Below are 25,242 nucleotides of genomic sequence, written 5' to 3'. Positions count from 1 at the left end.
CTCAATAATCCCCCTCCAGGAGTGGGGGGCACTTTATTACAAAAACATAGTGCAAATAATCCTTAACAAATGTCCCAGAACATAGTCCATATATCACTCCCTCATGCCCCACCCCAGGGAAATAGTCTTTAAAAATCCCACCATATCTAGCTCACCAGCATAGCATGTGCCACATTCCGGCATCATCCACCGCACCTGGGCTCGTCTTCTGTCCTCTCCTGTCCTTCTGGTAGGACTGCCTTCTAGCTGGAGTGCAGCCCACGCACCCTCATCACTAACCTCTCTGCATCATCCTCACCAGGGGAACAGCCATCTCTCCCCAGTTGTGTTAACCACTCATCTCAAACAGACCAGCAAGGAAGCCCTTCCACTGCTCCCTTGGCTTCAGCCCTCCATCTTCAACTCTCTGGCTTCGAAGTCAGCAGGAAAGTCCCTATGCTGCTCTACTGCCTTCAGCCTTCTCCAGCTTGGGGAGGTCAGCCATAAACCTCACCACCTGCTGCCTCAAGAACCTCTTCCAGCTCCCTCCAAGGACCTCCTACCTCTCTGACTCTCCCTCTGGTGCTGCCCCATGCTCTTAATCAGCCAAACTGGGAGCACCGGTTCTGGTCTGAACCTGCTTCCTTTAAAAGGCCCAGCCATCCTGGACAGCTACGAAGAGAGGAAGTGACTTGCCTGAGGTCAGCTGCTCACCCAGTATTAGCACCGAAATATCCTGATTCCCAGTCAAGTGCCTTATCAAGACAACCAGAGATAACATTTTCTATTTTGTTACCATAAGCTGGTCTGTTGGAAGAGTTTCATGACAAAGGCCTGCTCAGAACAATGTGGAACTTCCTGCCACAAGAAACTATTGAGGCCGGGGGTGAAATGTTCACTGAAGTCATTTTTAAAAACTTCAGAGGAGCCAGGATTTCTCTGCAGAAAAAAGGCTTCAAAAAAACAATTGGACACTTGCATGGATAATGCGAACATCCACACTTAACAAATAGTTATAGGGGACAAAACCCACACATTTCAGGGCAGGGTAAGGATGGAATTTCTCCTGGGAGCAGGTTACTTTTTTATTGTTCCCTATGGATTTTCTTGCCCTGTCATCAAAAACATCCGGCAGGGGCCCTTGTCGGAGAGAAGATACTGAGCTGGATCACACGAGTCTGATGTAGTCTAGCGATTCCCATGTTCCTATGTAATAGGAAAGGGTGTGTGAATCTTGGTTTAAATTATATCTTTAAGTGCCTCCATGGAGAGGCAAATTACAAATGAATGTGTTTCATCAACAGAAATAAGATATTCAGGGGACTTTACAATTAGAAATAACAGGACAGGAGCACGTCATTACAACTGTCTGTCTAGCTCCATGTACCCTGATCGTCACTAGGTCGTCTGGGTGCCTAAGGCAGCTATAACAATTTTACAGATACAGCCTGTCATGGTCGTGAGGTCATGTAAATCCCTATTGCCATGTGTACTGGATCAACGCCTCCATGGAACTATAGCCTTAAGTTTACCTGCTGAAACCAGCTGACAGAGTCTGCAGTTGTCTGATGGATTCAGATGGAAAGCATGAGCCATGTCTGACTTGTATGTTAATTGCCCAGTCATGGTTATTACTCCAGGACGCAATTACTTGTATAATTTAAGCACTTTGTTCACTTGCTGTTTATTAAATTAACCCGGTAACAAGCAGACACTTTGGTCTCCTGCTTAAAACTAATTCCTTTTCCACGTCATTTAAAATGATAGCAAAAAAACCCCCAAAATACTGTCCCAAAACTGTAGAAAAGATGCTCAATAAAGAACTTTGTTTTAGATTTTTAGTGTGCTTCATGTTGTCTGTTTTTTAAAGGACTAATAATGCGAGATGCTGAGCACCTTCTAGAAGTTGTTCATCACCCCTAACTCCTGGTAGAGTAAAAGGGAGTGGGGGATGTTTCTGATCATGCTCCTAGGTTAACAATTCTCCAGGTCAGAGGTCGTGACATCTTCTGTGTTTTGTACAGTGCTGAGTGCAGTGTCCGTGCCTAGCAAACAACAAATACAAACAGAAGTCCAGAACAAATGGGATTCTAAGAGTTTGTGAGTTTCTGCTGGGGTGGAGCAAGCATGAGAGATGTCATGCTCTGATCTCCAGGGCCAAATAAAATAGAGCATGTCTGTGCAAGAAAACAAAGACAATAGCCATGTCATTTGCCCATGCTGGGAAAAATGCAAGGATCACACATGCATGATGAAAGGAACATGAGTGGAGCATAAAAGAGGAAACTTAACGAGCCATGATCTTGCAATGTTCCTTGCATTAAACATTCAACAATCTGAACTTTATATGCTGTGCATCATCCAGGCATGATCCTTACTTGCACTATTGCCAGCATGAGTTGATAGCTCCTTACAAACACACTTAAATGAAACTATTTGTATTGGGCAGCCAACAGACTGGACAAGAAGTAAGGAAGGGACATTCCTAAGCAGCCCAATTCACTTCTTCACATGAGATTTTGCTCCTCTGCAAGAGGGCAGTTAAGTGTCTGTCTCTTTTATCGTCTCTGAATGGGATTTTGAATATTTAACTAAAGTCATGTCCTCCACCTCATTACTGACCTCTCATTGGTCAAAACAAATCCCTGATGCAGTTGCATCTCTCTCCAGGACTTCCCTATGCCCTGGCTTCTTCCATGGACCACTGTATTTGAACAGTATTAATTGCAACAACGCTTTCCAGGCCCCTCACGTCACCTGACCTTGAACCAACAGTGTCCTGTGTCAAGCACATTCGTCTCTATGAACTGGCAAAGGCAGGGGATATTCATGTGTTCCACATGCCTTAACATGATGACCTGAGGGAGCTGACCACTGATCAAGAGTCTGATGTAATAGCCACTGAAGATCACCAACAGCTGCTGGGCCATCACCTGGAACAAGAATGAGATCAACATCAGAGGCACTCCACCCATCAATACCTTCACAGTGCCCATGGTGACAGAGTTCTAGGGTCAGCATCCATGGTGATAAAGTCTTAGGGCAATCATAGGAATCAAAGATGAAAAAGGCCTTTTAGATATTGGTGCCAATATCTCCTGCCAAGGAGACATCTTGCCCCCCAATTGATGATGTATTAGATACTAAATGATTACTCTTAATGTATTTCTCCTTACTATTCCTGATCCAGCCCCAAAACAGATGCTCCTACAACAGCGGATAGTGCAAAAGCCACCAAAGACATTTTGTAGCTATATTTCTTGTATGAAAAATGGGATGAACACAAAGGGCTAGAAATACTGAGGAAAGTCCCCATAAAGCAAGGGGATCCTGGCTGCACTCAGAAGCTTAAGTTTATCTGGGCCTGATTCTTGTTTACATTTACACCATTCTGGCTATGTAAAGGGGTCTAAGTTACACTCACTTTAAAGTGTACACACCTTTACACTGCCTTACTGCAAATGTGGATCAGGCCCTCTGTCCTTAATGACAATATAAGTGAGGTTACTAGATGGCTCAAAGGAACAGTAATGGAATACAGTACTGGCTAAGTCACTGCTTCAAATACAGCTCAGGTCAGCAGAGTTAGAATATTACCACCATCCAAGAGCCATGTTGGGCCCAATGTGAAATGATTCAGCATGTTGGTTTCAACCTCACAGAACAGACTCCACATTTGTTATTAGCGGACAGACCCAGCTGGGACGCCAAGGAATAAGTGGGCCATGGAGACTGAACAACCTCATCCTGACAGGGGGTCAGGGCTGAGCCAAGTTGGCAGGAATGGAGTGGGGGCAAGCTTGCTTTGCCACAGCTCATATTGTTCTAGAGATAGCTAGAGGGCTTCTGTTTCCAGGGCCGTCACCAGCACTAAATTCACTTAATAGCTCTGCATATGAAAATGTACAGTCAATCAAACCCATCCCATTGAAGCTTTCTTGCTAAGCCAGAGAGAAAACGTTTGCTGCTTAGCCTCCACGTTACCTCTGGAGCTCCCTCTGGAATGAGCTGGAGCAGTTCACTGCATGCCAGAGTCCCTTTCTTGTCATTGGGTAGAAGAGGTGACTCTTCAGACGAACTCTCCTCTTCTCTTCCCTGATCCGACTGGATCACTGTCTCCACAGTGACACAGAACTGGTCCAGATTGTGCCTCAGGGCTGACTGAAAAACACAAGGAGAGCTCTTGGGGTCTCCAAAGGTGGGCAGCATTGTCTTTCTGCCTTTCCTCTCTGAGTAGCTGGCAAGAATAATTAATAAGATCTGGTGCTGCACAGTTACCCACAATTATCCACCCAGGAAAGAAGAGCATGAAAAATATGTACGTTTGGAAGGATTCGATTTTTATCGGTGAATGTCAATTTCACTGCACGCGCGCGCACTCGCACACACACACAGACACAAACCAATGAAAAAATATTTCCATCAATATTAATAAAAATTTACTAATAGGCAAAGTACAAAAAATGCTGCTGGAGAATGACTGTCTGATTTAAGGATATTTACTTTCTATGCTTTGTCATATGATGTTGACAATTAATGTTTTAACAGTCATCAAGCTTTACCTTTTTGTATCTCCACGACTCCTGCCCTTAAATAATTATTGTCTGACTCCAGCCTACTCTCTTGTCTGACACTCTGCCCCCACAATTTTCTGCAAATGTGAAAATTTAAATCGATAGAGATCAAAAAAGTGCTTAAAAATAAACATCAATATTATATGTCAACAGTATTTAAAAAATAAACATCGAATTCTGCCAAGCCTAAAAATATGTTAGAGCCACCCACACTGCTTTGAGTGCGGAGCTGCATTTCATCAGGTGGTGTGTACTTTGTCTAACACGTGCTGTGTGTCTAGCTAGAATTTAACCTCCCTGCAGGAGGGACTAGGTCTATATTTTGTACAGCACCCAGCATATTGCCAGGACTACAGATCAGGTTGTGACCCTCATACTCACATGGCTCAGCAGTATCTCACACAAATAAACCCAGCCATTTCAGCAGTGTTACTTGTGTGAGTAACTGCGCACTATCAAGACATTCACAGTTCAGCCCTACACCAGTAATAAATAATAATGCTTTTGTCTGAAATGTGCCATGCCTGTTAGGTTGTTCAGTTTGCTTGTTGCATTCCACCCATTGCTGTATCCATCACTTCTGCAGAAGGACTTCTTTAGATTTCAGAGAATTATAGGAGTGGGGATTTGAACCACACACCGGGACCTGGGCTCATAACCAGTCATGACACTACAGGGTAGAATTTACACATTCGTGCACATCCTAATGGAGAAGAGCTAGAGCAGTTTTTGAAGGGATTAGATTATATAACCTTAGTCAAACAGCGTCGGCTCTTACTCCTTGAGCTGTCCCATTGATTTCAGTCACATGGCTCAGGAAGTTAGGTACTACTCAATATGAGTACAGGTATCAAAATCTGGCCCTGATTCTTGTTCATTTTCTTTCATTAAATTTTTATGTTTCATTATCAAAGGACAGATTTATAGAAATGCACCAAACTGCACGTGAACTGGACACGTATGCATACAATTGATTTGTGACATGCATTTATAAAAATCTGGTCCTAGATGAAGAAATTTACAACAGGGGCCTGATCACAAGGAAATTCAAACAGGTGATCCTTTTTATTTGTATTAGATTCACTTTCAGATCAACACACAGAGCTCAATTCACCACTACACTGGAGTCTTTGGGGTGTTCTAGTGATGCAAAGCAGCCACAAACCGAGCTCAGCTGGCTGGGGAAGCCATGTTTCTGGCTGTTTTGTGTTACTAGAGCGGGGTAAGGTAACCAGAGTATACTTGGGAACCTGGCCCATGCACTATACCTCTCATTTCTTCCGAATCCTAGAGGTTGTATGTAGCACAGTCAGCACAGATTGCTCCAAGCATCGCTTACCTGGTGGTTTCTCTTCTGTTCTGTAATATAGCCTGCTAAGGAGTGAAGACACTGCTCCAGGTTGAAATGGACAAAGCAAAGCTGACGATGGAGGAGAACGTTAAGGAAGGAGCATTGTACAGGACAGACACCGATACAATTCCTTAATGCTCCATCTTTTGAGCTAGCAGTGTATCTATCCGTACCCACTGCCTGCCAGTTTGGGGACTTCGGAGACAAGACACAGCTCCCACAGGCAAAGATTGGGATTGCCTATCTGTGCTGGAGGGACACACTTAGGAACTGGACTGGCACACTGGGGTGACCAACTTCTGGCCCCAAAGAGCCTGCACTCTGAAGCTCACTCTGAGGGGTCAAGTGACCAGGGAGGGAGAGCCAGAGGGGAAGGAGGCTGATTGTTGCTCTCCACAGCTGCAGGAGAGGCAGCCATTTTGACTGACCCGGTCAGATGGCCGGAGGCCAAAACAGAGCCTCCCCTCCACAATGGTGGAGCCAGCCAGGGGTCAGCCAGGACTCATTACCGCCCAGCTAATGGGGACAGCTGGACATGAGAGTGGTTGGATGCATAGACAGGGATACCAGGCCTACAACCTGAGCTTCAGCCCCACTTCCCTGGTCAGGTCTGTGGGGAGAGTCTGGTGAGGGTATTTCTTGTTTGGGGGTTTTAGTGGTTGTTCTGGAAGTGGCTGGGGCCTTATTTATTTATTTTCTCTGAGACCTTTACCTGTTCCCCTCCCCTTCTTTTAAATGACCTCTGTCTGGTCCAGGGAATAAACTGTTGTTTATTTTTATGTAGTCCTTGATTTGCTGTACTTGTGACCTAATAACCTAGAAGTTGCTGGTTTTGTGCTCCCAGCCACTAGATGGGGGCACCAGTCACTCGGAAACCAGGACCCACTGATCCTTGGAGGGAGTGGGGGGGTGGCCACGGCATCCCTGAGGAAGGAAGAATGAGGTGCTCCACCAATTTTGGGCATGGGGTGGGGGGGGTGGGATTTACACATCTATAGTCTTGCTTTGCATGATCAAGGGAATTCCAAAGCAATATGAAAACTGAGAAAAGATATAGTCAAACACTGGAGTAAGATGGATAAAAATATACATCCTTGGGCCTAGTTCTGCTCTCTGACAAGCCCAGCACACATGCATAGAGCCCAGAGCCTATTCCATTAGCCACCCTGATTAGTTAGAGGTGTAGCCAGGTTTGTCCAGACATCTATTTCAAATTCTCAAGTGTGTCACTCTCACCTTCAAGACTGCATAACTCCCCTCCTGCTTGCATCTCTCCTAATTTTCTTCCTACTCCCCTCTCAGCTCTTGGTTTCCTATCCATTTCTAATCATTGTGCCTTCTCCCATGCTGCCTCTTATGCTCGGGGGGCAGTCTCTGTTCTCTTGTCCCTTCTTCAACCCCTTTCTTCAAATGCACGTCTTCCAAGCTCTTGTGCAATAATCCACAAAAGTTCTCTTTAAAAAGTAGGGTCTGAGACTCACTTTCGTTTGGTCCTCTGGGCCTAAATTTTTAGAAGTACCTACTAACTTGGTGTCCCTCTATGTTGCGGGTGGGGGGCAATTTGAGATGTCTTAAAGAGGCCCAATTTTCTGAAAGCACTGAGCACTCTTAAAATCAGGCCCCTTTAAAGTGTCTAAAGTAGGGCATGCAGAGTCAGGAGGCACTTGTGAAAATGGTGTATTTGGTGCCTTAATTAGTTTGTCTTTGCAACATAGAATGTGAGCTCTAGGGGCATGGACCACATGTTCCTTTATATTTGTACAACCCTGAGTGCCCTGCTGGCACTCAACAAATAATAAAGAAGCCCACTGAACTTAGTTGGAGTCATTATCTTCAGTGGATCAGGCCCTAGATATCAAAAAAACCTCTGGAGAACCTCTTTGATGAGGAGACTGATGATAAATACCTCCTTATCTGCAGGCACCAGCAATGAGGGGAAATTGTCTCACCCAGAAAGGATACCTGTAGAACATTCTGATGCCTGTCCATGGCATCTGCAACCCCCAGAAGTAAGTTGTGCTTCATGAAGACTTCATTGGCAGCTGCCAGCCTCACATCAGTATTCACATGTATCTGTTAAATAACAGAGAAGATGTTAGCATGTCCCACGGTGACTTTCCAGGCCAGCCTGGAATTGTAAAGAGTCAGTGACTCTGATGGTCCCAAAGTCCTAAGTCCCTGAAAAGAAAGCAATGAGAGAAACTATTCTTTTCAGGTAGTCTTTTCAGAGGCACTCAGCTCTGCTGCCATTGAAGCAAGTTTACATACCAAGTCTATTCAACCAGCACTCCCACCACAAAATGTGATATAATCCCAGACGTTGGAGAGGGAAATGACTTGTAAGATCATTGTACCTGTTCCTTCCCTCACCAATCAGTTCAGGATTATCTCAGACAGTCCTGTATATCTTCTAGTCTAGGTTTCAATATTTCAAACAATGGAGCTTCCACTTCTTTCTTTGGAAGATTAAATCTATAGCTCTCATCATTCAGCACTTGATCCAAAAGTCCATCCTAGTCACTGTAAGACTCTCATTGACTTCAATGGGCTATGGATCAAGCCCTAGGGCTTTTATTTTTTCTAATATGCAGCCTAACTTTATCTTGGCACCCCATTGGTTATTCTAATTATACTGTGCCCATTCTAAAATATTTAAAATATCTAAAATATTTCGTCCCTTCTTGGCAATTATGCTCTTCAAATACTTTTAGACAATTACCTTGTTCCCTAACTGTTGCTTGGAAAGAAATACATTGTTACATAATTGAACAAGTGAGAAATTTCTCCTTACCTTCCTTTGATGTTGGTCAATAATCAATATAACAACTATAGTGAGTGCTATGGCAGCCAATGTCACCAGAATGCTGACTTCCCAGTGGCACCCAAAGAAATACAGCTGCATGGTTGAGTAAATATTTGCCCAGATTGAGATGTAGAAAATCTGAAAAGACCCAGAGAGATTCAGAAAACAATACTCACAAAAATGGCGAAAGAAGAAGAAAGGTCAAGAGAACAAGAAAGTTCCTTTCTCATAAATTAGATAAATTACCAGGGATTTTCAGAGGGTTAATGGACAAAAGGTCCTTCTAATAAGAAACATGGGGGAGAGAGGTCTAGAATGAGAGTTTGGGTTGAATGAGCTCCTGATCATCAAAGACAGCAGATGAATTCTTGATGGTGTTTCATACTTAGGATTTCAACCAAGTTCCTCCATTTCTAGTAAGAAACAGATTCCCCGAGGTGTATTGAAAATAATACTTCTTATAGTCACTGTGTTTATAAAGTTCCCACACCAAAGCACGAAGGGTACTGCCAAAAAAATTAAAATACAATAATGCAAAAACGATGCACAGTGGCACCTGCCTCAAGGGACCACTCAAGGGACTAATGAGGGCAGAGCAGAGACGTATTCATTTGGGGATACCTTGGAGTGGTATCTTGAGACAGGACGTTGCCCGATGGGATGTATAGATTAGAGATGGACTGAAAGGTAAGCATGATAAAGTGTGGTACAATTTTATATGGGGTAGATAGATCAATTAGACAGGATAGATCAATAATACCAAACAGAAAAATATTAAAAATCTAAACACTGCAGCATTAGCAAAAATACAATGGCTGACATTAAAAAAGGAGAAAGGAGTACTTGATTTTTATTTACACAAGGGCCACCCCCCCACCGCCCGTTCATGAAAAGGGGCCTGAAAGATGGTATATAATTTAGTCTCATTTTAAGACTCCTTGGGCCTGCCAGAGACGTGTGAAGACCTCAGGGAAAATGAGATGAGGTCCAGAGTGTTTTCGGATGATGTTTGATAGCTGAGAAGGATGGGATGAGGCAGATGCTTCCAGTAAATGAGTTCCATCCCCGTTAAAGCCACCACAGCGAAAGCTTTGCTAACTGACAGCCTGTGGTGGGACTCCTGAAAAGTGGGCCGTGTGCATACCTGCCTCATTGTACAGCAATCTCTGCAAGATGGAATTTCAAAGGGGCCTCAGGGAGTTAGGTGCTCAACTCCCACTGAAAGTCAATTGGGGGTGGACACTTAACTCTCATTTGTGCCTTTGAAAATTCATTCCCTTCTCCAAACTCCCATTGAAATGGCACCTAACTCCCTTAGGCTCCTATGAAAATCCCCAAGGCAATTTTCATTGTATATCAGTAATGGCACATACCAATTAGGGTGACCAGACAGCAAGTGTGAAAAATCAGGACGTGGGTAGAGATATTAGGAACCTATATAAGAAAAAGCCCCAAATATCAGGACTGTCCCTATAAAATCAGGACATCTGGTTACCCTAATACCAATTAACCTGAATGAGGGGCCGTGATGCTTACCACAGCAATGGCTATCCCAAAAGCTCTGGAGTTGTAGAACATGTATCTTCTTACTTCAGGTTCCAGAATGGCGTTTTGAATTAAGTTTCTCCAATGATCCATTGTCATCTGTTCAGAAACCAAAAACAAACAAATCCCACTCACTTTTTCATGCAGATCTCTAAGAACCATCAGAAGGCGAGTTGAATGGCAATAGCCAAGAGCCAGGCCGGAATTTCACATTATTAGATTATGAGATTGGAGATTCGATAGGATTGGCCTATGTCCCAGACTCTGCCTCCAAACAAGGGACATTGGCCCAAATTCTGATCTCATTTATACTGGTATAACAGAGATAAAAATCTGCCCTCTAAACCTATTTGTGCCTCAGTTTCCCCATTTGTAAATAATACCACCAACCTTTGTAAAGTGCTTTGAGGTCTGCAGTTGAAAGGTGCTTTCTGTATAACTAAGGATACATCTACCTGCAGAGTTGCACCAGTTGCAGAAATTTAACTGATGGGATTTTAAACCAATTTAGTTAAACCCATGCAAAAGGCTGTCTGAACATTCTTATATTGGTTTAATCAAACATTTTGGTTTAGCTGAAGTCCGTAAGGAACAGGTTTCAGCCAAACTGAAATAAGCCCCTCTTAAACTGAAATAAGAGAGTCCACACAAGGGTCTGCACCCATTTAACTAAAGAGAGAGTATGTGTGAACAAGGACTGAGTGTTAAGTAATAGTGTATAATTCATTGCCCTCCTCATGCAGTCAGCCTAGCTTGCCCTGAAAGCAATGAAACTCTTTGTGAGGCAGAATCACTGTATTGATATGAAACTGCAAAAAAACCCATCATGGGAATTCATGTCAGACCAAGATCATATTTAAAGGTGAGAGTTTGCAATGCTGTGTCCATCACAGATACCTCCAGCTCTGCTCCATCCCTTTCTGTCTTTAGCACAATGAATGGTTTGTCTAACTGCTCACTGGACATGGGCAAGCATGTTACTCAAGTCTCTCTCCACTAACAATAAGCCCATACTTGCTCCCATTTGAGCCACTGGGAGTTTGACCATTGACTTCAGTGGGAGCAAGATTGGATCTTTTAGTGCTAAGATCAGGTCTTTTAGTGAAATAGACTAGAGAACCAAAGAATCGTAGGACTGGAGGGACCTCAAGAGGTCATCTAGTCCAGTCCCCTGCACTCATGGCAGGACTAAGTATTGTCTAGGCCATCCCTGACAGGTGTTTGTCTAACCTGCTCTTTAAAATCTCCAATGATGGAGATTCCACAACCTCCCTAGGCAATTTATTCCAGTGCTTAACCACCCTGACAGTTAGGAAGTTTTTCCTAATGTCCAACCTAAACTTCCCTTGCTGCAATTTAAGCCCATTGCTGCTTGTCTTAGCATCAGAGGTTAAGGAGAACAATTTTCCTCCCTCCTCCTTGTAAAAACCTTTTATGAACTTGAAAACTGTTATCATGTCCCCTCTCTGTCTTCTCTTTTCCAGACTAAACCAACCCAATTTTTTCAATCTTTCCTCATAGTTCATGTTTTCTAGACCTTTATTCATTTTTGTTGCTCTTCTCTGGACTTTCTCCAATGTGTCCACATCCTTCCTGAAATGTGGTGCCCAGAAATGGACACAATACTCCAACTGAGGCCTAATCAGAGTGGAGTAGAGCTGAAGAATTACTTCTCATGTCTTACTTACAACACTCCTGCTAATACATCCCAGAAAGATGTTTGCTTTTTTTTTCACAAAAGTGGTACACTGTTAACTCATATTTAGCTTGTGATCCACTATGACCTCCAGATCCCTTTCCGCAATACTCCTTCCCATTTTGTATGTGTTTAACTGATTGTTCCTTCCTAAGTGAAGTACTTTGCATTTATCCGTATTGAATTTCATCCTACTTACTTCAGACCATTTCTCCAGTTTGTCCAGATCATTTTGAATTTTAATCCTACCCTCCAAAGCACTTGCAACCCCTCCCAGCTTGGTATCATCCACAAACTTTATAAATGTACTCTCTATGCCATTGTCTAAATCATTGATGAAGATATTGAACAGAACCAGACCCAGAACTGATCTCTATGGGACCCCACTCATTACGCCCTTCCAGTTTGACTGTGAACCACTGATAACTACTCTCTGGGAACAGTTTTCCAACCAGTTTTGCACCCACCTTATAGTAGCTCCATTTAGGTTGTATTTCCCTAATTTGTTTATGAGAAGATCATGCAAGACAGTATCAAAAGCCATACTAAAGTCAAGATATACCACATCTACCACTTCCCCACTATCCACAAAACTTGTTACCCTGTCAAAGAAAGCTATTCTTACAAATCTGTGCTGACACTTAACACCTTATTATCTTCTTGGTGTCTGCAAATTGATTGTTATGAGCTGCAGGGCTTGTTTACATGCACTCTTTTAAAATCACAGCCATTCAACTGACTCAACTCCGCATGTAGACAAGCCCTGAGTTATACAGAGCACTTATCACCAGAGGATCTCAAAGCACTATCATTGTACTTTGTAATATCACTTTCTCAGACGCAGCTGAAATTTATACACACCCAACCTCTCTGAAGACAATAAGTTGTGACGATTGGGCTAAGCCAGGAGTGGGCAAACTTTTTGCCCCAAAGGCCACTTCTGGGTATGGAAATTGTATGGTGGGTCATGAATGCTCACAAAATTGGGGGTTGGGGTGCAGGAGTGCGTGAGGACTCTGGCTAGGGATGTGGGCTCTGGGGTGCAGGAGGGTGGGATCAAGGGTTTCGGATGGCAGGAGAAGGTTCAGGGCTGAGGTGTGGGAGGAGGTCAGGGGTGCAGGCTCCAAGCAGTGCTTACCTCAAGCAGCTTCCAGAAGTAGCGGCATGTCCCCCCTCTGGCTCCTACTTGGAGGCCTGGCCAGGTGGCTCTGCACGCTGCCCCGTCCACGGGCTCTGCCCCTGCAGCTCCTATTGGCCCCGTTTGCTAGCCAATAGGAGCTGCGGGGGTGGTGTTTGGGGTGGGGGCAGTGTGCAGAGGGGAGCCGCGTAGAGCAAGCTCCTGACCCCATTCCCTGGCAGGAGTTGGAGGGCCGGATTAAAACGTCTGAAGGGCCAGATGCGGCCTCCGGGCCATAGTTTGCCCTCCCCTGGGCTGAGCCAACATGACTGCAGGCCAGCGAAGCAAACAGTCAAACGTAGAGGAGTGCACAATTAGAAGACTGGAGGGTGAGCTGCAACACCTTGCTACCCTCAGTAATGCAGCACTTAGATGGCCGAATAATTTAGATATCGTCTTGTGACACACACAAAAGACAACTGAGGTCAGTAGGATTACCCAGGTGTAAGTGATAACCCTCTTCCTATAAACCATCTATACTTCTGCGTGACAAATATGAAGTAGACCCTGATTTCTTGTAACAGGTGCAAGTGACACAGGCATAAGAATACCCATCACCCCAGTAAGCCATCAAGTAACCAGGTTCGCAGTGAGGAACTAACCTGAATTCCAAAGGTCTTCAGCTTCTCTGCACAACGCTCCATATCAAAGAAGGTGGAAGAGCAGGTATTGCTAGCAGTGAGAACCATAAGCACTTGGCCATTGTGGAACTCTGCAAAAGGAATCGGAGGAGAAGGCTGGGTGTGATCAAAAGGGACTGGTCTGTGGTGTGTCTTCCTCTTGAGCGCTGAAGTGGGCTTGCAAACTGAGGAAGTGGCAGATTGCACTGAGAAGCTCTCAGCACGTGATGGACTCTGAATTCTTCCTCCATCGTTTTGAAGAAAATCACAACATGAAGAGCTGCGCAGCCTTCTGGCTGTATTGGAGGGACCAAGGGCTGAAAGGTAAGGAGATCAAATCCTACATGTGCCCAAAGAGGATGTGACCTGATCTGGGAAGGGATCATGTGCCAGTCCAGTGGGTAACAAGACAATGGATTCAACCCACTCAAAGCAGCTGTGAAGATCTGTGACAAATGGCTTTAAGGCCCAGCTCCTTGAAAGTATTTAGGAGCCTAACTCCCATTGATTTCAATGGTATCTAGGTGCCTAAATACCTTTGAGAAGCTGTGTTTAAGGCACTGCTGTCTTGGCAGAGGACAAGGCAGAGCACCATAGACTCTACCCCACTCACTCCTACCCATGGCACACCTCGCCCCACCCTCTGCATCAGCTCTACCCCACTCGGTTTCCCCTGTGTTGGGTAACAACAAGGAAGCTAAATTCCTTCTCACACAAAGGTGAGGCCCATTCAGATAAAAATCTGTGAAATAGGCATATTTCAAGACCTGTGGGGTATGTTAATGAAACAATGTTCTACGTGTTTGCTGAGATGAACTACATCATCAGAAAGCCAGGAGCAGGAGTTGGCAAGCCTGGGTTCTATTCCCCGCCCTGCCGCTCAACCACTCCTGTGACCTTAGGCAAGTTACTCAGGACAAAGTCTAATCATTCTGGGTGCCCAGCTTTAGCCTCCCAGTGATTTTCAAAGGTGCTGAGCATCCTGCAACTTCAGTTGACACCCATTGGAGCTGTGAGTGCTCAGCACCTCTGCAGATCAGGCACTAGCTACTAGGTGTCTCAAACTGGGCAAATCAGAAACGGAGACACTCAGAATGAACAGACCCTTTTTTAAAATGTTTACATGGTTTCATTTCCAGATGAGCTGAGCACCTGCAGCTCCCATTGACGTCTTTCAAAATTTCTTTGAAACCTTGGGCCCTGATCCTGCAGCTGGATCTGCACAGGGCAACCACTTGGCGATCTATGCATGAAACATGCTTCAGGAGCGAAGTGCTATGATTGTATCAGATGGACACAGAACTTCAGTCCGTTTCTAAAGGAGTGTTGTTGTGTTAAGCAACATAAACAGAGCAAGGCTTTGTCAGTTGCTTTACAAATCCAGGCTAAAATCTTCACAAGCGATTTATGGCTTTGGGTGCCCCAACTGTGATGCCTTAAAGGGATCTAATTTTCAAGCAGGGCACTCCTGAGAAGCAGGCCTCTTTAAAGTGTACCAAGCTGGGCTCCCCAAACTTGGGCTACCCAAAATTACTAGCCACGTTTTTGTAATTCTTGGCCATGGTGTGTGTTCTTTATTTTTGCTTAATTATTATAATGGTTATATTCCTTCAGTTGAAAATAAGCAGCCCTGAAGAAAAAAAAATGCAATTTCTCTTAGTTTAATGCCACCTGATTCAGAATGTCGTTGCAATCAATAGTTGGAGCTGTTTGCTTACCTTTCACCCAGTGAAGGGAGCTTTCACCTGCATGGGTCCCACAGTAGGAGATGGGACTTTGTTTCTCAGCTCCATCTGCTTGGCTTTCACAGGCCATGGTGAAGAAACGGGCTTCATGCGGACTGCTATCTCCTGCAGTCATAAATCCAACACTCCATATTCATAATTCTTCCCCTTTCCTCTTTTACAGCATAGAAACACCCAGTTAAAGACTGTTCTCCTTGCTGTGGACTAGACTGTGATACTCTTATTCAAACTGAAGAAAAGTCCCATTGATTTGCTTGCGATGTAATATATGACTTGATTTGAGCAAGGGAGTCACAATCTTGCCTGCAAGGGGGAAGAGAAATGATACCATCTTGCACAAAAAGACTTTGTAGCACAGCAGCATACAAGCTCTTAGGAACACTGTGGACTCTGCTCCTGATGGACTATGCCCAAATGATTAATGGAGTACTCTTGGGTCAGCTCCAGAGTCCTCATGGATAAAGCATACCCATGTCATCCCCATGTTTATGTATGCTGCTGCAGGCATGGGTGCCAGGCATCCACACCTCCCATCTTTGAGGCAACAGCCCTCTTTGCTCATGGGGAAGACTGTCCTTTAATTAAATATGATCATGCACATTTTGTAGGCAATTAATCCACAAATGGGCCTATCCTGAGCCTGTTGAAGCCAGTGGGGAGTTTGGCCATTTTCTTCCATGGGAGAAGGATCAGGGCCAGTGAGAATATACATTACTGATGCTTTAAAGCAGCCAAGTCATTGAACTGTAAATATTGGACACTGAGCAGGTGCATCATAATAGAGTACTGCGTGAGAAAGAGAAAACCAGTGCAGATAAGAAATGATGACACAATGATGGGAATATTACAAATGCGAAGAGAAAGTGACAAACAGACTAGGACTTCCACCCATCACCCGCAGGGAACCTTTGTGCTGGGTCAGAAATGCCAGGGTAACTTTTTTTCTCATTTGCACCCTCGCCTGTGCAATTCAGTTCTCAGTTCCAGAAACAGAAGTCACACAGCCCTCTGAGAGAGACAGTGTGTGTCAGATATGACATTATCCTAGACAAACCTGATTGGATTAAATGTAAGGATTTTAGGAGTACAGTAGCACCTCAGAGTTACAAACACCAGAGTGACAAACTGACCAGTCAACCACACACCTCATTTGGAATCAGAAGTACGCAACTGGGCAGCAGCAGAGACACACACACACACACAAAAGAGCAAATTCAGTACAGTGCACTGTTAAGTGTAAACTACTAAAAAATAAAGAGAAAACAGCATTTTCTTCTGCAGAGTAAAATTTCAAAGCTGTATGAAGTTAATGTTCAGCTGTAAACTTTTGAAAGAACCGCCATAGCGTTTTGTTCAGTTACGAACATTTCAGAATTACGAACAACCTCCATTCCCAAGGTGTTCGTAACTCTGAGGTTCTACTGTACATTGGATTAAAAATGCAAATGTTTATGTATTATTGTGGGAGGTAGATGTCACTAAGAGAGACACATGACCAATGTAAACCCTGGAATGTATTATGAGCTTCAAAGGACTCATTTAAACAACGTACCAGACACGAATGATTTTTTAGTTAAGCGGGTTTACTAGGAAATACCGGGGCGGGGGGGGGGGCAAGGAAATGCAAATTCCCATCTCCAGAGAGAACCTCTTGAAGCTACACCCTGAAGAGCAACCCACTAACTGCTGTTTATCTGTTCCTAGCATCCCAAGGTCAAAGGTCCAAACAGTATAAAGGAGGGACTCACAGACTCATAGGGAGCTAATGTTGTTAGGAACTTGTAACCACAGCAAAACCCCTTGGTGGGTTTGAAGGATTGCCCCACCCGCAGAGCCCTTGCTGGGATTGGGCAGGGCGGTGGGGGTAGTCTCTGGTAAGATTATTAGCATGCATGTAGGTTTCTTTAGTATTTTAATATGTTTTTTCTGTAATGCTTTCACCTTAAGACTAAATGCGCTTGCTTAGAAAAGCTGTGTGGTACCTTATAATTATGGGCAATTATGCTGTTTATAGCCTCGGAGGAGAAAGAAAAAGCTTGCCTGCTTAGGCAGTCTAAATTGCTGGGGAGCTCACAGTGTAGGAGGGAAACTGTTCTGCCCAATCAGAAGGAAGCAAGATGGGGTGTCCGCCGGAGAGAGCTGATGGCTGGGAGCCAGAACCCTAAAAGTAGGCACTCTTGCTGGATACAGGTGCAGGTGCCCTGGACCGTGACATGGTGCTTGTGAGATTTTGAGTTAAATGTTGCTGATGCAGGAGGTTTGTATAGTTCAAATCAGCAGCCAGACTGTGGGTGCTTATCCAAAGTGAGCATCTGAATGTTCTGTGGCTTGTCCTGCATCAGTAACTGCCCTGTGTGCATGGGGCTCATCTGCATCTCTATTAGAACACGGATGATGCTCCACAATTACTCTTCACTTCTCTGCCCTTTTCTCCTGTCTTACTTGTGTTCCCAAGAGCCTGTGTTGCAGCTGCAGGGCTCCCGCACAAAGCCTATCAATGCTGTGCCACAATCAGATGTGGGATTGCTCTGTTTGCATCCCATGTTGTCACTGAGGTTTAATCCAGTCACATAAATCCATGATAGTCATCAGTTAAAGTGCAGTCAAACAGGAAACTGATGCAACAGAAACTACATTAAAAGATCGTTATGATTGCAGCAGGAGCCCACAAAGGACAGGAAACTCACAGTTAAAGAAGTAAAGCTCTGATATTTTGGCACAACAGGAGAGGTGTGTGTGAATTTGACCCATTCAGCGGTGGCATTTTTCAGACTGAGTGCTTAGGAGGGTGAGTATTTGTGCAATCTCAAGAAAATGAGTGATCTGCTGTGGCAGGGAATACCATGAAATATCTCCATTGTGACAGCAGCTATTTACACTCTCTCTCCACACACACCCCCCCAAGCCCTTCTCCACCAGATCACATCACCCTGATGCCAGCCCAAATAAGGAGCATTCCTGTTCTCAAAAAACCAACCAACCAAAAAAAAAAAACACTCTCCATCCTATTTGTCTTGATTGAGGGGGAAATAAACTCTTCTCCCCAAGTCAAAAGACAGGTGGTGAATGTCACTCTCCCTCTGGACCTCGCCCTCAATTCCTACCCTTTGGTGGCAAACTGGGAGGACAATGAAAAAGGAAAACAAGAGACAACCAAACCACAGCACAGAGTTAAGAAACATACACCCACTAAACGTGCCATCAATGCTGGTAGCATATAAAGCAACAGCTGAAATCGGGATTTGCAGGGTTAGACATGTCAGTCACACGAAAAGAGCTTCCCATTGGAGAAAACTTCAGCTGGAACAGCTGGCTCAGAGCAGGCAATGCATGCTGGCAGTTCACAGACATCAGGGGAGCTGCTGCAGGGAGCTAGCTCCTCCTACCCAGGAAGAGGGTGCCGATTCCATAGCTTCCCCATTACCTTTTTATCTAGCGTGCATCTCATTCCATGGGGTTCTCCGTTAGTGTGGAAGCGATGCCCCCTGTGGAGATCTGTCTCCCCCAGTCCTTCTTCCAACTCCACCCTCCCTTCCTCTCTTCTTGGGTTCTCCTCTTCACCTCCAAAGTTCTCTGGGAGTCTGCCTTTGTCTCCTCATATGCTCCCTCCCATTCCATATGCTCTGCCAATCTACTCGTTTCAGAGTAGCAGCCGTGTTAGTCTGTATTCGCAAAAAAGAAAAGGAGGACTTGTGGCACCTTAGACACTAACAATTTTATTTGAGCATAAGCTTTTGTGAGCTACAGCTCACTTTATTGGATGCATTTGGTGGAAAATACATTGGGGAGATTTATATACACACACAGAGGACATGAAACAATGGGTTTTATCATACACACTGTAAGAAGAGTGATCACTTAAGATGAGCTATTACCAGCAGGAAGGAGGGGGGGGAAGAAGGAAAACCTTTTGTGGTGATAATCAAGGTGGGCCATTACCAGCAGTTAACAAGAAAGTCTGAGGAACAGTAGGGGGTGGGGTGGGGGGAGAAATACCATGGGGAAATAGTTTTACTTTATGTAATGACCCATCCACTCCCAGGCTCTATTCAAGCCTAAGTTAATTGTATCCAGTTTGCAAATTAATTCCAATTCAGCAGTCTCTCGCTGGAGTCTGTTTTTGAAGTTTTTTTGTTGAAGGATAGCCACCCTCAGCTCTGTAATCGAGTGACCGGAGAGATTGAAGTGTTCTCCTAATGGTTTTTGAATGTTATAACTCTTGACGTCTGATTTGTGTCCATTTATTCTTTTATGTAGAGACTGTCCAGTTTGACCAATGTGCATGGCAGAGGGGCATTGCTGGCATATGATGGCATATATTACATTGGTAGATGCGCAGGTGAACGAGCCTCTGATAGTGTGGCTGATGTGATTAGGCCCTATGATGGTGTCCCCTGAATAGATATGTGGACAGAGTTGGCAACGGGCTTTGTTGCAAGGATAGATTCTTGGGTTAGTGGTTCTGTTGTGTGGTGTGTGGTTGCTGGTGAGTATTTGCTTCAGGTTGGGGGGCTGTCTGTAAGCAAGGACTGGCCTGTCTCCCAAGATCTGAGAGAGTGATGGGTCGTCCTGCAGGATAGGTTGTAGATCCTTGATGATGCGTTGGAGAGGTTTTAGTTGGGGGCTGAAGGTGATGGCTAGTGGCGTTCTGTTATTTTCTTTGTTGGGCCTGTCCTGTAGTAGGTGACTTCTGGGTACTCTTCTGGCTCTGTCAATCTGTTTCTTCACATCAGCAGGTGGGTATTGTAGTTGTAAGAATGCATGATAGAGATCTTGTAGGTGTTTGTCTCTGTCTGAGGGGTTGGAGCAAATGCGGTTATATCATAGAGCTTGGCTGTAGACAATGGATCGTGTAGTGTGATCTGGATGAAAACTAGAGGCATGTAGGTAGGAATATCAGTCAGTAGGTTTCCGATATAGGGTGTTTATATGACCATCGCTTATTAGCACCGTAATGTCCAGGAAGTGGATCTCTTGTGTGGACTGGTCCAGGCTGAGGTTGATGGTGGGATGGAAATTGTTGAAATCATAGTGGAATTCCTCAAGGGCTTCTTTTCCATGGGTCCAGATGATGAAGATGTCATCAATGTAGCACAAGTAGAGTAAAAAGAAAAGGAGTACTTGTGGCACCTTAGAGACTAACAAATTTATTAGAGCATAAGCTTTCGTGAGCTACAGCTCACTTCATCGGATGCATTTGCTCTAATAAATTTGTTAGTCTCTAAGGTGCCACAAGTACTCCTTTTCTTTTTGCGAATACAGACTAACACGGCTGCTACTCTGAAACAAGTAGAGTAGAGGCATTAGGGGACGAGAGCTGAGGAAGCGTTATTCTAAGTCAGCCATAAAAATGTTGGCATCCTGTGGGGCCATGCGGGTACCCATCGCAGTGCCACTGATTTGAAGGTATACATTGTCCCCAAATGTGAAATAGTTATGGGTGAGGACAAAGTCACAAAGTTCAGCCACCAGGTTAGCCATGACATTATCGGGGATACTGTTCCTGATGGCTTGTAGTCCATCTTTGTGTGGAATGTTGGTGTAGAGGCTTCTACATCCATAGTGGCTAGGATGGTGTTTTTAGGAAGATCACCAATGGATTGTAGTTTCCTCAGGAAGTCAGTGGTGTCTCAAAGATAGCTAGGAGTGCTGGTAGCGTAGGGCCTGAGGAGGGAGTCTACATAGCCAGACAATCCTGCTATCAGGGTGCCAATGCCTGAGATGATGGGGCGTCCAGAATTTCCAGGTTTATGGATCTTGGGTAGCAGATAGAATACCCCAGGTCAGGGTTCCAGGGGTGTGTCTGTGCGGATTTGTTCTTGTGCTTTTTCAGAGAGTTTCTTGAGCAAATGCTGTAGTTTCTTTTGGTAACCCTCAGTGGGATCAGAGGGTAATGGCTTGTAGAAAGTGGTGTTGGAGAGCTGTCTAGTAGCCTCTTGTTCATATTCCAACCTATTCATGATGATGACAGCACCTCCTTTGTCAGCCTTTTTGATTATGCTGTCAGAGTTGTTTCTGAGGCTGTGGATGGCATTGTGTTCTGCACGGCAGAGGTTATGGGGCAAGTGATGCTGCTTTTCCACAATTTCACCCCGTGCACATCGGCGGAAGCACTCTATGTAGAAGTCCAGTATGTTATTTCGACCTTCAGGAGTCACCTACTACCGGACAGGCCCAACAAAGAAAATAACAGAACGCCACTAGCCATCACCTTCAGCCCCCAACTAAAACCTCTCCAACGCATCATCAAGAATCTACAACCTATCCTGCAGGACGACCCATCACTCTCTCAGATCTTGGGAGACGGGCCAGTCCTTGCTTACAGACAGCCCCCCAACCTGAAGCAAATACTCACCAGCAACCACACACCACACAACAGAACCACTAACCCAGGAACCTATCCTTGCAACAAAGCCCGTTGCCAACTCTGTCCACATATCTATTCAGGGGACACCATCATAGGGCCTAATCACATCAGCCACACTATCAGAGGCTCGTTCACCTGCGCATCTACCAATGTGATATATGCCATCATGTGCCAGCAATGCCCCTCCGCCATGTACATTGGTCAAACTGGACAGTCTCTACATAAAAGAATAAATGGACACAAATCAGACATCAAGAATTATAACATTCAAAAACTGGTCAGAGAACTCTTCAATCTCTCTGGTCACACGATTACAGAGCTGAGGGTGGCTATCCTTCAACAAAAAAACTTTAAAAACAGACTCCAACGAGAGACTGCTGAATTGGAATTAATTTGCAAACTGGATACAATTAACTTAGGCTTGAATAGAGCCTGGGAGTGGATGGGTCATTACATAAAGTAAAACTATTTTCCCATGGTATTTCTCCCCCCCACCCCACCCCCTACTGTTCCTCAGACTTTGTTGTTAACTGCTGGTAATGGCCCACCTTGATTATCACCACAAAAGGTTTTCCTCCTTTCCCCCCTTCTTCCTGCTGGTAATAGTTCATCTTAAGTGATCACTCTTCTTACAGTGTGTATGATAAAACCCATTGTTTCATGTCCTCTGTGTGTGTATATAAATCTCCCCACTGTATTTTCCACCAAAAGCATCCAATGAAGTGAGCTGTAGCTCACGAAAGATTATGTTCAAATAAATTTGTTAGTCTCTAAGGTGCCACAAGTACTCCTTTTCTTTTTTGCCAATCTACTCGTGTAACTACTCCCTTTGTCTCCTTCACTCAGTCTGGGCTATTGCAGTTTCTTTTGTGACACCTCATGTTCTTAGCTAAGATCCAGATTAATGTTCAACAAGATCCAGACTGGATGATCATAATGGTCCCTTCTGACCTTAATATGTATGAATCTATGAATCCATCCCCCTTGTCCTTCAAGAGACTTCTAAAAGCTCACCTATTCGGTGTTGTCATCTGTATCCAATGAGTTCACATCATTCACTTTCTTCTCTCCTACTGTCTTTTGCATGAGCATGTCCAACACCGTACCCCTTGTGCCTTAACACTGTTGAAACTTGGTATGGCGACCTCTTTCTTGTTGCCTATTGTACAGTGTGGCTGCTGCAGAAATAAATCATCCTCATTTGCCCTGATCCAAATGAATATACTGGTGCAACCCACGGAAGTCAGAGCAGCATATTCACCCCCACCCTGCCTCTCACTTTCATTACACTGCATTGCAGGCACCAACTTGCAAAATAGCTCATGTGCATGAGAGTTTTCCCCTAGGCATGTTGTATATAGTGGTTTTAACCCCATAGAGTACCTGCATAGTGTTTCCCCATCTTTTACAACTGTAAAGACTCCGGATTTCAAATACCTCAAAGTCTGAGGGAGTTCAGAGCTGGGGTTAAACCCCACAGGCTTAGTGGAGGTACAGGAAGCTGATCGTCAACATGGTCGAAAGGGGACACTTTCCCTTAAACAAGAAGATGAGGGTCACCTTGTATTCTCAGCTGCAAACCCCAGTGTTGCATCATCTAAACTGCCATGGGTTTATTAGCCAAAGCAAAGCTTTAACAATGGGACGGCACCTTTGGAGTCTGCAGTGAAAGCCTTCAGAAGATGACCGCTGACATTGAGCACCGTGAAACTTGTCTTCGCTGACTGTGCTCATTTCCATCATGACGACATTTGCTTTACCAGAATATTTGACTCATAAGAAATAACTGCTTTGATCAAGGTTCTGATTCATTGTTCTCACTGAAGGCTCTGCCCCATCAGTCATCCCCAAACTACACACACACACACAACGCTGTTGTTGAGGGGTACCAAACTATGCACTCATCCCTGCAAAACAAGCCCAGTGAATACACACTGATGGCAGTAGCCGGGCTGTTTTCTTTAAAGACAGCCAAGGCTGCCATGCATATCCCCTTCCCAGCTACAAAAGGCAGGAATTAAGCAAAGCTGTGGCAAACACTTCTCTCTCTGAAATACATAGAGATTTCACAACAATTGCTCAAGATTTGGGAGTAATATACAGTACTAAGAAAATGGTCATGCAAATAAAAAGACAAATGTAGATAGGAGGAAGAGGAGATACATACCCAGCCCTGGAATTTACAAGAATCGACCATCAAACTAGACATTTTCCTGGCTTCCCTTACAAATAAACTGCTGCACAGAGAGACCAAGAAAAGATGTGTTCGTTTTGCATTAGGGATGATGCATTGTAGTGGGTGGATAGACTCCCAATCACTTTAGTAGGGTTAATAGTGGGTCTAAAGCCAGGTCTATATTAGGAGCCTTTAGTTGGTATAGAATACAAGTATATTACACCAGTGAGGCACTCCTTGTGGGGACAAAGCACATACCAGGAAAACTGTACTTTTTTTGGCTTATTTCAGTCACCCGTCCCCCTGCCCCCTTCCACACACCCCAGGTGAAATAAATTATCCTGGTAAAAGCACCATTTTACCAGTATAACTGTGTCTATTCTAGGGGGGGTTTGCCAGCACAGCGACATCAGTCAGGGAACCCACCCCTTCATTCCCCTGACTGGCATAGCTGTGCCAGCAAAAGTTTGTAACATAGACCTGGCCTAGATCAGATCCTAGTTATGGATTACTCGCATCTGATTCAAAACATGAAGATGCACAATCAGCTGACCCAAAGGACACACACTGTACCATTTCCCTACCTGCTGCGTCCAGCCCAGCTTCTCCCAGAAAAATGTGACAGGATCAGCCATAAAATCAGAGGGAGTCACTCCATAGGTTTCTCTCCATTGTGTAACATGCAACACCAGGATTACAGCTTCCCCCAAGCAAAGAGGTGGAGTGGGAAGGGAGAAGGTTCATTTTACACTGTCTGTAATCATGACGTTGCCATAGAATTGGGATGCACCAGAAACAAGCAAACGCAAGTGGTTCTGGGGAGGCACGAGACAGATCTAATCCAGGATCGTAGCACACTTGTTTATACTCATGAATGGTGACTAAAATAAAAAAAAAGATGAGCTCCACTTATTGTGCATGGGCCCCCTGTGATTCTCTCATAGCCTGGAATTTCTCTAGCTTGGTTTACTCTGACCATTACTAGGCAACGTGTTCATTGAAACACTGGAGCAGCTTTGTCTTCATAGCTGCTTATCTGCATGGGGGCTTATTACATTAGCCACTGCAGGCTGCCTCTCTGTTGTCATTAGCATGCAGTATCATCTCCCCTCTACATACACAGGTAGGCAAAGCTCAGGTGCAATTGCATCAGAACGAGTAACTGCATCTGCCTTCTCTTCTCCCCCAGATAAGGATCCAACCATAGCA

The 25,242-nt window shown here is 44.6% G+C and overlaps 1 protein-coding gene across 6 annotated transcripts; it reads right to left on the bottom strand.

Moving 5' to 3' along the window:
- Window positions 1-1,804: 1,804 nt before the first annotated feature.
- Window positions 1,805-25,242, bottom strand: TMEM268 (transmembrane protein 268). Of its 6 annotated transcripts, XM_043498690.1 has the most exons (10): window positions 24,618-25,242; window positions 24,025-24,094; window positions 15,464-15,793; window positions 13,728-13,837; window positions 10,244-10,351; window positions 8,696-8,845; window positions 7,867-7,977; window positions 5,893-5,973; window positions 3,964-4,140; window positions 1,805-2,912 (listed from the first exon to the last, which is right to left on the bottom strand). In XM_043498690.1, the coding sequence occupies exons 3-10, from the start codon at window positions 15,603-15,605 to the stop codon at window positions 2,733-2,735; spliced, it is 1,059 nt and encodes a 352-aa protein (XP_043354625.1). In that variant the 5' UTR covers window positions 15,606-15,793; window positions 24,025-24,094; window positions 24,618-25,242; the 3' UTR covers window positions 1,805-2,732. The 6 variants fall into 6 exon arrangements, with proteins under 6 accessions (XP_043354625.1, XP_038230996.1, XP_038230997.1 ...); XM_038375068.2 differs by lacking the exon at window positions 24,025-24,094; XM_038375069.2 differs by lacking the exons at window positions 24,025-24,094; window positions 24,618-25,242 and adding an exon at window positions 22,872-23,089.

Source organism: Dermochelys coriacea, chromosome 16 (assembly GCF_009764565.3).
Source record: "Dermochelys coriacea isolate rDerCor1 chromosome 16, rDerCor1.pri.v4, whole genome shotgun sequence".
Classification (NCBI taxonomy): domain Eukaryota; kingdom Metazoa; phylum Chordata; order Testudines; family Dermochelyidae; genus Dermochelys; species Dermochelys coriacea.
This window is presented reverse-complemented; position numbering and strand designations above follow the sequence as displayed.

What these genes read in the sequence shown, in the direction of transcription:
- TMEM268 (XM_043498690.1), bottom strand. Translation starts at nt 15,605, where the DNA reads ATGACTGCAGGAGATAGCAGTCCGCATGAAGCCCGTTTCTTCACCATG. An exon ending in CTCCCTTCACTGGGTGAAAG is followed by an intron (nt 13,838 to 15,463) that starts GTAAGCAAACAG and finishes TTCCTTTTGCAG; the next exon opens with AGTTCCACAATGGCCAAGTG. An exon ending in TGAAGACCTTTGGAATTCAG is followed by an intron (nt 10,352 to 13,727) that starts GTTAGTTCCTCA and finishes GTTTCTGAACAG; the next exon opens with ATGACAATGGATCATTGGAG.